This window comes from Cynocephalus volans, chromosome 15 (genome assembly GCF_027409185.1).
Source record: "Cynocephalus volans isolate mCynVol1 chromosome 15, mCynVol1.pri, whole genome shotgun sequence".
Lineage (NCBI taxonomy): Eukaryota > Metazoa > Chordata > Mammalia > Dermoptera > Cynocephalidae > Cynocephalus > Cynocephalus volans.
Window position 1 is genome coordinate 87526228 of NC_084474.1, and position 13262 is coordinate 87539489.

At 42.4% G+C, this 13262-nt stretch overlaps 1 protein-coding gene across 4 annotated transcripts in view; it reads right to left on the reverse strand.

Moving 5' to 3' along the window:
* ZFAT (zinc finger and AT-hook domain containing) overlaps positions 1 to 13262 on the reverse strand; it is a 202908-nt gene that overhangs the window by 87266 nt on the left and 102380 nt on the right. For 3 of the 4 annotated variants that reach the window (XM_063079198.1, XM_063079195.1, XM_063079197.1), the window contains one exon: positions 11040 to 11213. The exons of the other annotated variant lie outside the window; for it this stretch is intronic. In XM_063079198.1, coding sequence (XP_062935268.1) covers positions 11040 to 11213 — 174 coding nt within the window. The remainder of the gene's footprint in view (positions 1 to 11039; positions 11214 to 13262) is intronic. 4 annotated transcript variants of the gene reach the window in all.

The following is a 13262-nucleotide window of genomic DNA, read 5'->3' on the forward strand; positions in this document are numbered from 1 at the left end:
CAGTCACATCATACTATGAAGGACACTGACACGGAGGGGTGGTGGAGAATAGGGGGGTGGCATGAGATATGGACCCAGGGCTGGGTGGTCAGAGAAGCCTCTGAAGAAGTGGCGAAATGCCAAAATGGAAGGATGAGGAGGACCAGCCATGTGACGAGGAGGGGAAGACAGGACTGGGAAGAAGCGACCGCAAACATGAAGACCCCGAGTCTCTGTTAGATCCACCAGTGCCTTTACAATTAATGCCCATGTCTGCTTCAGAGACCTCAAATGAGTTTCTGTCAACTGTGACCAAAAAAGTCTCAATGAGCTGTTGAAAGAACCAGTGAATGCCTGAATACAAAACACCAAGACCCGAGAAACAGACAGACAAAAAAGGGCATGACCAATTTGCTCAAGAGGATAAAATCAGATTTAATCAATTAAAACATGTCCAATGACCACAAACACTTAGACTTGTATGAGTATTTAGCATCATGAACCAATGCTACAAATGCTTTATGAACATTATTAACTCTTTTACTCTTCACAATACCTGTTTGACTTTATGAGTTATCAAATAAATAAAAATTAAAATAACATTGTGAGATTTGATGACCATTAAACTAAGAAACCAAACATTTATGTAACATAATGTTTTAAAAATTAAAGAGTTAAGCTAGGACACTTTCATATTTCTGGTACAATTTCTTGAAAAGTAAATTGTCAGTGCAATGTATGATTAAAATCACCAAAACAAAATAGCCATCCTGCTCCTGGAAATGCATCCTAAGGAATTAATTCAAAAGAAGGGAAAGTTTATATGCAAGAATGAGTACCCTGCCACATAAGTTACAATAATAGGAGGAAAAAAGAAAATAACACATTGTCCAAAACTAAGGGACTCTTTATGCTACTCATGGATCACCACATTGATGCAACATGATGAAACACTTAAATTTGTTATTTGTGGACTGTATGGCAACAAAGAATAATTCCAATATTAATTTCAAGGTTATAAGAATAATATTTACACTTTCATCACAACTATATAATCATTCCATAAGAATATGAGTAAAGATTTTAAAAGAATCGTGTATTTATTAGATGATGAATTGTGGGCACACTTGTAGGAAGGGGTTGGATTTTTGTGATTGCTGTTTTAATGTTGTCTATGCTCTAATAGAAAAGCATTTCAGATAATCAGCGTCCACCTCTGAAAGGCTGGGATGTTTCCTCCACTACTGCACACAGTCCAGAAGACTGCTCTTTCAATACAGATCCAGAAAATTACATCAACGGCTCCTGGACCTGAAAACTCAAAAGAGTTCACTGTCTTTTAAAATACCGCCAGAGCCTTGACTAGCTATACACTGATTTGCAGGTGCTCTTTCTGACCAGGCATCTCCGCCTCTCTTCTTCGCAAAGAAGAGACAGTGGCCTAATTTTTTGAATCATCTCAGGAATAGTCATTTCTTATCCTCTGAACCATGATTTAACTTTTGTAAACAGTCAAAAGTCATTCTGAGCCAAGTCTTGACAACATGGAGGATGAAAGAAAGCTGAGTCATAGCACTTTTTGGAGAAACACTTTGACAGAAAGCATTCCAAGCATAAACACTGCCACAGTGAAAAAAAGCTGATTGTGGGAACAAAGGCTTCCCAGTTACAAACTGCAGAATTCAGAATCTCAGTTACTTACGAAATTCTTCTTCTTTGACCCAGAGGCCCAGGTATTAAAAGTCAAAATTACAACAACCTGGATGAATTTCACAAACAAAATGTTAAAAGGAAGAAGCAAGACACAAAATAACAAATATTGTATGAATCAATTCATACAAAGTTCAAAGACAGGTAAAGTTACAGTGCTAGAATTCAGAGCAATGGTTACCTTTGGAGAGAAGGGGAACAACGGGGGCTGGGGGCAACTCCCAAGGGAATGGCAATGTTCTGTGTCCTGTCGTAGGCTGTGGTTTCACAGGTGTGCCTTCTTTGTCATACTTCACTGACCTATACACTTAACAAGTTACACACTTTTGTGTGTGTGTGTTACTTTCATTTTTAAAAGTTTTGTAAAAAGCAAAAAAGCACAATAACAAAACAGGCCACCTCCAGAAGGTGATTGGAACTGTGCAACAAATTCATTCAAGAAAGAAAAGATATGCCATGCAGTTCAACAATAAAGTTTGAGGGCTACATGACAGTTTGTAGTTTATGTGGGCTGCTGTTGCAGGTGGGAAGAAAAAGAGACGCAATCAGCATTATTTGCACCCATGGTTTTCCATAAGCATCTCTCTGAGTACCAGGCTTGCTGGAGGTTTCCACTGCAGACACTGGGCACGCTCTGGAAACACAGTATTTCACCACCAGCTCCAATTTCCCTCAAAAATGTGTGATCTGGTACACTTCCCTTCAAAGATGGGGAGGGGAAGGGGATGAAAATGTCATCTCACTATTTCTGTTCATCATTCTAAAGGTATTGTACCATCTTTGCAAAATCTTTGTCCATTTTCAAGTTTTCTTTTGCAAGGAGTCTGTTTCTTTGTCTAACAGGAGCTTTTGGGCCACCGTCCCATGGACGCCTAGCTGATGGAGCAAAGCTAACCACTGACCTGAGCACAGCCTGGGCCTGGCAACTGGATGTTCGAGTATCACCAGACAGTAAAAGAAAGCACAGAGTCTGAATTCAGACAATCCTGAGCTCTCCCCTTTATTCAGGCTTTACCCAGGTATAAAGTTACTCAGCCTGCCCTTTTAGAATGGGGAAAGGAGCAGATCTGGAAGCATAAAGGGAAAAGAAGGATCAGGAATACCTGTTCTCCTGCCTTAGATTAGATAGAGACACACAACAGACCTAAGGGAGACAGGGCTGCCCTTCCCAGTGACTCTGCCTGTTGTGGAATAAAAGGCGGACATGCAAGGGGCAGGTGAGGGGCCAGCAGAGCCCCTGCCCTGCTGAGGCCCCTGGGCTCAAGCAGGAAGTTATCCCCAGATGGATGCAGAGGCACAAAAACACCCATGTCACCCTGGACCTCCAGAGCTGAGCCCAGAGGGATGGACACTCTGGGCCCCCATTCTCTGCTCTTAAAAACAGAGACAATCAGCCCTCACTTGCCAGCGGCTATGAATGGGCCACTTGGGATCTGTGCAGCCCCAGGCTGGTGACCAGCACCAAGAGCATGCACAGCACCTGTCATTTCCTTTGCTTCTTACTACACCCACATCTGCTTGATGAGTTTCCCTGAGGTTGATTTCAGCTGCTTAGTTACTTCAAATAGAGTGCTATATAAAACTAAGAAGGAACGGAATAGTAGAAAAATCCTAAATCATCACCTTCAGCTTCTAGCATTTGGATTCCACCAGAACACACGGAAAGACAGTGATGGAAAATTCCTTCCAAATTAAGGTAATTTGTTTGAAATATCTTTTAAATTAAATCAACCCTGACAAATCAATCTTTATGTGTACCTCAAACTTGAAGGAGCACTAAAGTACTCAGAGAAAGAATTTCCATAAGTCTAAACTGTTATTAGTAATAATAATATCTAGAGGCAAAAGGTGAAAATGCCTCATGACTGTTTATACAGTCTTACTGAAAAAGGTGGCATTTTGCATAAGTAAATTTTCAGTAGTTTCAGAAAACTGATTTTACCCTTTTATCAGAAAACTGACTTTTGCCCTTTTCAACAGTGATAGCCTTTAAATTTTAACTATTGCCCTGTGCCTTCCTAATGAGAATATTTGAGAGAACAGTAATTTGATCATTCCTAGATGACGGAGATTAACTGCTACTAATGACCATTCTTAACACTGTGTTGTTAAGAGCTGTTGGGAACATGAGAACCCCAACCACTAGAGGAACAGGTACCTGAGCTGAACACACTTACTATGAACCCAATTCATCTTCCCACAACCCCACGGTGGTAGGCTGATAAGGCAACCCCTCCCCCAAGATATCCAGCTCCTAATCCTCAGAACCTATAAGTGCTACTTTATATGGAAAAAAGGGGATTTTGCAGATGTGATCAAATTAAGGATCTTGACATAAGAGACTGTCCTGAATTATCCAGATGGGCCCAATGAAATTGCAAGGGTCCTTATAAGAGGGAGGAAGCAGAGTCAGGGAAGGAGATGTGATGATGGTGGAAGGGACAGAAGAGATTAGAAGATGCTATCTTGCTGGCTTTGAAGACAGAGGAAGGGGCTCATAAGCCAAAGGATCCCAGCAGGCTCTAGAAGCTGCCAAGGGCAAAGGGACAGATTCTCCCAGAGTCTCCAGAAGGAATGCGGCCCTGCTGACACTCCAGAGCTACAATGTAATACATTTGTGTTGCTCTAAGCCACTAAATTTGAGGTAATTTGTTCCAGCAGTCACCCGTGTTACAAAGGGGGATGATGAAGCGCCTGTTCAAGGCTGTACAGGCAGGAAGTGGTTCTAAGCTGGGCCTGACCTCTTGAGCCCACGGTTTTCCCCACTCTGCCTTCTCCCCTCTCCATGTTGCCCAGCACACAGAGGTTTGCCACCTTATGGTGAGAAAAGAATCTGCAGGAAGCATAGCTGGCATTTGCAGCAAGTGTTCTGCAGAGCACACATCTTAACAGTTCTAGCATCTGCGGTAATTTGTGCACTGGCAAATCAGAACAGAAATAGCTACAGCAATAAAAATACAGCTTAAGAAGTCTCTGTACTTTAAAGGCTCAACTTCAAGCAACTGTAGACTTGGAGCCTGATGATTCTCTGTAATTAGTACATCCGTTCTGATACAAGGAGGGATGGATCAGCATGAGATGTGGAAAGAAACAGAAGGCAGCACAGAGCCAAATAAAAGAACAGGAAAGAGCACAGCACCACAGCCAGGTGAAAGTTACAGACACCATGCCAGGCATTTTGCAGCTGAGACTCCTCTACCCTGGTGAGGTTTTAGGTAACCAAGCCTTACTCAACAGCTGAATCTGTATATTTGTCTAAGCTAACAGTTCAGTAAACTACAAAGTTCATTTTATATATAGGCTGTTATTCACAATGGATCTTGTGGTTTATAAAAACCTGAGAAAAAGAGCTTCATATGGACCCAAACAGGGTACAACTATACAATAGTACGCGTGGGCCTTGAAATCAGCCCTACCCTCCCCTGCCCATCACCCAGACACCAACCGTAGCAATAAGCAACAGAAACCACCGTGTTCATCCAGTTGTCCCACTCCCATGCCTGTTCCTTACCCTTTTCTCCACGGTGAGCAGGAGTAAGCATGGGAGGGACGAGAATGCCACGGAGACAGGAGTCTCACTGGAGCCAAATGAACTTGGGAAGATCAGCCGAGCTGGTTGCTCAGGTACCAATTACTTGCTGGCTCTACTTACTTGCTGTTTCTCGAGTGTCCTGTTTCGTAGAAGAGGCCATGGGATAGCGGGGCTACTTTACCTTAGAGTGATTTTGCTTTTTAGAGGACAGAGGAGAAAAAAAAGAAAACCCCATGCTTACATCTTCTAGGATATTTCGATGTGTAGCCATGGGATCTCTCATTATAAATTGAAGAGGGAGGAAAAAAGGTCCCCCCTCCACTCAAGCCTAATTTCCATACTCGACTCTCCCCTTGTTTAATTATTACACATTACAAGAGTGCCTGAAGCCCGGATAATTCCTCTTTGTAAATTTTGCCAGAAAACTTCTCTTAACTAAAGTGTATGAGGGCAAGTTGGACTGGGGAGATGGGGAGACCCAAAAGAATTACTGCTGAACTTCAAAGAGCTTTTTATTTCATGATTAGAGAATTCTGGTTTCATTACAAAACATAAAGGCACTGCATAATTTAACGTCCCCCATCTGCTATGGGTGGGCAGAATTAGGTATAAACCCCCAGACCACACATCATGTCTAGGTCCTTTTAAAGTCAAAAGGGGGGGAAATGTGTCACAGCATGATTTTTGCATTAAACTCTTGCATAATGTTGGCATACGTGACGAGAGTTTAATTGGGCCCTTTATAGATTTTCTTTCTTTGTACATATTGACTGGCAAACCTTTTTAACAAAATCTTAACCCAGTATGACCTATACTTTCTAAGGTACAGTAATAAGCTCCTTTGTGAAATAGGAATGCCATAAACAGGGATACATTACTTTAAATAAGCCAATAAATGTGAAAAATTAGATTCACAAACAGGTAGAGGAGAGGTTACTTAATTCCTTTTTAATGTAGTACACTGGAGAAAGTCAGGTCTAAGGAGAAACAGTAAGAAACACAGAAGAGAGTATGAAGTGATTAGCAAGAGGTCCAGTGGCCAAGACAATACAATGATCAGTAAGGAAACTATATATTACACCAGAGAAAGAGGAGCCAAGGAAAAAAAACATAAGAAACACAAGGGAGTTTGGATTATTTGCTGAGAGTGTGGAGATTTTACATACATATAGTACCCAGGGAAGGACTCACTTAGAAAGCGACTCTTCAGTAAAGACTGCAAGGACAGAAGAAAGTGCCCATTAAGATGTAGGGGGAAGCACATTACAGGTAGCAAGGAGGGCCGAAGCAAGTGCCCTGAGATGGGCATGGCCATGGCAGGCTTGAGGAACAAGCAGGAAGCCAGTGTGTCATGAGGGAGGAGAGCCTGGGCAAGGAGGCGATGAGGTCAGAGAGACAGCGGGGTGGGGCGGGTTCTGAACTGAGGAGGGATGTGACCCAGCCTTCATTCCAACAGGCTGGCTGGCTGCTGTGTAGAGAACAGGCTCTGGGGCACAGGTCGGTGCGGGGGCGGGGAGGGAAGCAGTGAGGAAGCTGCAGTGAGAACGGAGGCCAGAGATGACAGTGGCTTGTAAAAGAAAGAAGGTGGTGAGAGCTCCGAGAAGTGGGAGATTCTGGATCATGCTGAAGAGAGAACACACGGGATTTGCTAATGGACAACTTGTTGGGTGGAGACAAGACAGTCCAGGCTGACCCAAGGTTTTTGGCCTGAGCAAGTGGCAAGGAGTTGCCACTTACCGAGATGGGGCACAGCAGGGATCGGCAAACTATGACATGTGGCCTGTGTGCCAAATCCACCCTCCTTCCTGTTTCTGTACAACTGGGAGTTAAGAATGGCTTTTACAATTTTTCAAGGTTTGTAAAAACAAAAACAAAAAATAAAAAGAGTATGCAGCAGAAACTGTACGTGGCACTGAAAGCTGCAGTCTCTTTACAAAGTTTGGCAATCCCTGGGCCACAGGAGATGGGGGTTTGGGAGGAAAGTCAGGAGTTTAGTGTTGCACATGCTCAGTTTGAGGGGCTGTTGAGACATCCAAGTGCTGGTGTTGAGTGGGCAGTTACAGATGCAGTACTGGAGCCAGGGGAAGAAATCTGGAAGCCTTCAATATAAATGATGTTTAAAGCTGTAAGACTGAAGAGATCACCTAGGATGTGAGGACAGAAGGAAAAGGTCCATGGACTAAGCCCTGTGGCCTTCCAAGATGTAGAGATCAGACAGCTAAGGAGGACCCAGGAAAGAAGGCTAGAGAGGAGCAGCAAGCCAAGCAGGAAAAGGCCCACAGGAGTATTGGGGGCATCTTACTGTCATTTGATTCTCAAACCCAGTCAGCAAGGGGGCATAACTATCCCCATTTTACTGATGAGGAAACTGAAGCTCAGAGAGAACTAATCCAACCAAAGTCACCCTACTAGAAAGTAGCAGACATGACTCCAACTCAGGCCTCTCTAGTTCTACTTAGTCCACATGGCTTCTCAACAGAACTACTGAATTATTACTGACAAAATAAATACAACTAAAACCAAATAATTTCAAGCAGGCTTTAAAGCAATGTATGCTTCTAAATATAAAGCTAATTCTATGATTAAAGGCTGAGAGCATCATCAAGGACACCAAGTGATGAGTACGAGGACAGTTTCCCAGTGACATCAAAGCATGTTACAGATGTCATCAAATGGCTCACAAGGTTATCCCTGGTGGTATACAGGAAGAAATTTTTCATAACTTGACTGAACAATTCCAAAGTTTATCCAAAGGAATGATAATTAAATGAGAAAAACTAAGTAATGTTCATAAAAAATAAAAAGAAAATGGAATAATACATGGGTGTATAATAATAAAATTACATTTATTAAAACAGTACCTTGAAAAACAACATACTAGAACAAAAATTATTGAAACAAACCAAAATCTCAGAATTAGACCTAACATCATGGGACATTCTGGCATTACAAAATAAAAGTGAAAAGACCGACTTCTTTATAAATATGCCAAGTCAATTAAATTGATAACTGTCTGGAAACAAAATAAGATTCCTACCACACACTATATGCTAAAATAAATTTCAAGAATATAAAATTGCATAAGTGTTTTAAACCATAAAATTTGAAGATAAAAGAATTTTCTCCCCAAATGAGGAAGGTTTCTTTTAACATAGAGAAATCATGGATGATAAAAACATAAAAGGAAAATATTGCTAAATTTAAGTGAACAACATTATTTTACTTCTGTACATAAAAAGATACCATAAACAAAATGTAAAAGCAAACGAAGTTAGGGGGAAAATATTTTCAAAATATGACAATGCATTAAGATACAAAGAGCTCTAAGAAATCAATAAGATAAAATATGAGCAGTACAAAAAATGGGTAAGACATAAATAAACTTTTATTCAAAGTTTCTACAACATTTTGAGCAGAAAATTATAAGTATTTTATAAATTAAAAAAGGAAAAGAATAGCCTATAGCCTAATTAAAGCTGCATCACAGATCGCCAGTGGAACTAGAACCTGGGTCTGAGACTCAGCACTCTCTTTACCAAGCCAGCCTTTGGGAAAACATGCCACGAGGAGTATCGAAAGAGAAGCACAAATAATGAACTACTACAGCCCTGAGGGAAACTGACCAGCTCAGATTCAGAAAGGATTTAGTCCTCCTTTACTCTTTCCCCCTAAAATCATAGAGCATTGAGGCTATAAGAGACCCAGGAAATAGTAAGGTCTCATCTCCTCATTCTGTGGTACAACTGAGGCCCAAGAATGAAGGAAGTTGGCCCACTGTGGCAGGCAACCTGTTCTAGTGGGCTCCTCGCTGCATCTGATGACTGGTGCTCTTCCCAGAGAGCTGAGTGTTTAGAAATAACTTATGATTTTACAAATACCTCGCCCTCCCAAGACATGTCAAAAAAAAAAAAAAAATGAGGAGAAATAGTGACAATTTCTAACATTTTGTTAGAAAATACTTCATAATGTTTGTCGGTCCATTCCCTTTTCAGAAGGTTGAATTACTGTTTTGAACACAACCACAGCTTCATCCATCTGAATTCCCTTTCCTTCTGAAGAGCTCCTGGAAGCACATGCATTGACAGGCAGGACAGACTGAGTGTGTCACTGTGGTCCCATGATATTGCTATTCACACCTACCTCCTACCCTCCACATCCAACGACAATCAATCCAGGGTTCGCCTGATTAGACAGCTTCCCATCTGCTCAAAGCCTCTTAGCACAGAGCCCAGATTACAAAACCAGGCATAAGACCACATAACCTTGTCCAGTCCCTGTGAATGCCTTCTTGACCCTGCTACTGTGGCCCAGTGGACACTCTAGACCTTCCTGCCTCTGTGGACAGCTAAGCTTCTTTACTGGAGGACTTCTGTGAGGAATGTGTTATCATGTCAAGAAATGCAATTCTTGCTTAAATGTTGAGGCACTTGAGAGATCAGTAAGGCTTATTGTTTATGAAGGTGCAGAATTCATAAATAACTACATGACTTAAATGCTTTCATTATTCAGATATGATTGGTTTACTGTCATTGTATTTTTAATTTCGATTATGATTTTTTTTTTATTTAGAGAGCACTGCTTAAGTTTTAATAGTTATGTCTCTGGCTCTTTTTCAGCTTCAGGCAAGCCCTTGATCCTTAATTCTGATGAATGCCAGCCAAGCACTGAGCCTTTCCACTGAGCCCCTCGAGCTCAGCCAAATTCTTGCTGAGGCCCCAACTAGTGCATGAACGACAGAACTGATTCCCAGAACATTCTGACCATAAAGGTAGGAATTAATGTCATCCTCTAAGTTCTGAAATTAAAAATCACTGTTGAAATAACTATGATTTTTGTAGTGAACTCCAATTTTTGTATATAATTATGCTAAAATAACAATATACTTATGCATAAAGTTTATTAATCTCATCACTTGGGGACATAAGTCCCTCACACAGTTGGGCTTTCTAAGTAAAATAAAAATTGTAAGGTCTTTCATGGTGTAGCTGCCTGACTTCCTAGAACAAATCTTCTTTCCCTCTATCCAGCCTGCTCCAGGGAGACTTACCCAGCTGCTGTGCCCATCTTGACTTACACCCTCTTCCCCAAGGCTCCAAGCTGCGTTCATCATGCCACTTACCTTCCATCATGCCACAGCCTACCTGCTCCTCTGTCCTTCCTTCTAGATTGTAAGCTCCTTGAAGGCAGAAACTGGTCCTTACCAACCTGCTATCCCTAAAACCTAAATTCATGACTGGCACATACAAGAATTCAATCAATGGTTCCTAATAAATGAATGAAATTAGAAATATAGTTAAGTATACTTTATCAAGGTCAAATCTGCCCAAATATTATTTGTATTTTAGACTGAGCCCTATTTTGGACTGAGCATAGGAACCCTGAGGTAGCTCGAATGATAAGAGCATCCACTTGAAAAATCAGGCCAGGCATGATCATCGAGGTGGCCCCTCACCACCCTCCGGCTCCAGGCAGGGATGGAGGGCTGAAGAGTATCAAAACTTCCAGAACCAACAGTCAAGGCTTCCTGAGGATGCCCCATTCCCTGAACCAACTTCCCTGTCTGTGTCCCCCGCCACACACACGCACACGCAGATGCGTTTATCCAGCACCTGCTGGAAGGCAGGCACTGCTCCAGCACTGAGCATAGGGCAGCAAGGAAGACAGGCCAGGTCTTCACTGCTCTTCCTGAACATCCATTATAAAAGACACACGTCCCTTCCTGCCTCCAGCACACAGACAGCTTCAGTTGGACTTGGAATATCAGCTTCAAATCACACATTTAGAGGAGGGAAAGCTCACTTTGGAGTCATGTACTCACCGTCAGCAGTGTGAAGGAGCTTGTGACTTTTCAATGTCCCTTTGGATTTGAATTTCTTGCCACACATGTCACACAGGTGGGTTTTCTCAGTGCTGTGCCGATTCATATGAGCCTTGAGGTTACTCTTGCTACGAGTTGCATAATCACACAAAGAACACTTGAAGGGTTTCACACCTACCAGGGGAAAAAAATGTACACATCTATATATACACACACATACATATTTACATACGTGTGTGTATATGTGTAGGGGGTAGTCCAAAGGGATAAATGGACACATATAAAATATCATTTGGAATAAAGCAAATAATTTGCTTGTCCCTAATGTGCCACACACTTTCCCATGCCAGCCTCCTCCCCAGGCTGTACCTTCTGACAGGGATGCCCTTTCCTCCTGGCTCTACCAGGTGCCTCCACCCTGCAGCTTTCTCTACCTTCCCAAATAGATTTCCCTACTTCCCTATCACTGTGCCCAAATCCCGTAACTCTCCAGTAGCTGGAACATTCACAGTACATTACAGTGAGTTGTTCCTTTCTTCCTCTCCCTTGTGGAGTCTGGGAGCTCCATAAGGACACAGACCCTAATCAACATACACAGCAGATGGTCATTAAATTCCATTGAACAGAGTTAAACTGAACAAAATTAAAGGAACCAAGGATATTTGTGAAAATCAATGGGATCAGGCACCCAGGATCAACTTCATAAAAGAAACCAGGCCTTACAACACTGGCTGCTATTGGGCTAATGACTCAGACCAGAGGGGCATCTGGGCATTCAACTACTCCTTCGTTCAACAAGTACCCATGGAAGACCTATCTTCACACTACGCACTGAGGTTTAATCTTGAAGCTGAAAAGAAGTGGATCCTGCCTTCACTGCCCACCAGGAGGTGGAGACAAGTAAACAGGCCAATATAAAGTGGTGTGATGTGCTATGGGGATGGGAAGGGTCCCCCGAACCTGAACACAAGGATATGACAGACAGTTTTTAGTGAGCGAAGCAAAGCATTTTCACTCATTATCTGTACCACTTCTAACTGTGCAGTTGAGGAAATCGAGGCTATAAAGAGGCTGAGGGATGTGCCCAGGAGCACAAGGCTGAGGTGCACACCTGGGCCTGTGCGCTTTATGGCCCATGCAAAAATTCAGCATGGGGCTTCTGGAGAGTGAAGTGATCCTCTAACCATGAGTACCAATGAACCATGTGCCCCTGAATTAGTGTTTGCATCCTAGTTTCCACGTATGTAAGATGATAGAGCCAGGAGGCAGCTCCCGAGGAACCATCTGGAAACTGTGCCCCACTCCGGGTTGGTCATTTATGACATACTCTCATGAGAGCAGGGCTGAAGCCATGGCGCTGGCTTGGGTCAAGCAGCATCTTCTGTATCACACATGAACCTGAGCAGTCATTTCAACTCCAGCTCAGGACTGCAGAGGGTTCAGGACTGTCACCCTGTGGAGGAAAAGCCCACACAAACCCCACAATGATGGGATGTGGCTCAGGGATGCCATCTTTATACTTTATACACATGTGAACAGTGGAATTATATACATGTCCTATATGACCAGGTGCTCCTCCAAAAGATTTAAATAATTCGGAAATGCAGACATGCACTTTCTCACAATCCCAAAGAAGTCAAATTCCTTCTTTCTGTTCTCTGTCTTACTGGAACGAGAAGAGCTAAGTAAAGCAACACAGGTCTGAAAGAAACATATTACCACTCATGGCTCCACCCTCCAGCTGGCCGGCTGTGCAACCCTGGAAGGCCGTCTCACCAGCTCCACACCTCCGTGTTTCTCACCATCACATGCGGATGTAGTGAAGGAGATGGCACAGATAAACCAGCTGTTACTGAACCCGAGATCAGCTGCTCCTCCCACAGCGATGTACTGAGACACTGTCTGCTCTAAGTTCTCACCATTTTTATCCACCAGAAGCCAGTACTTAGAACTTCTACAGTGGAGAGGCCCCAAGTCCATTACTTGACTATTATGAAACCTAAACAAAGTCACAGGTCTTCTGAGCAACGAATGTCACAGGCTTGCAGAAAGTTCACACAAATGGTTAATTAGTATGACTATGGCCATTATCCATGTTTTATTTATTTTTCTTTTTTTTTTTTCTTTCTTTTTTATCTTTTTGTTTTTGTTTCTCTCTTTTATTTATTTGGTTTTTTTATTTCTGTTTTTCTTGTCCCATGTTTTATTTTGAGAGTAAACAGA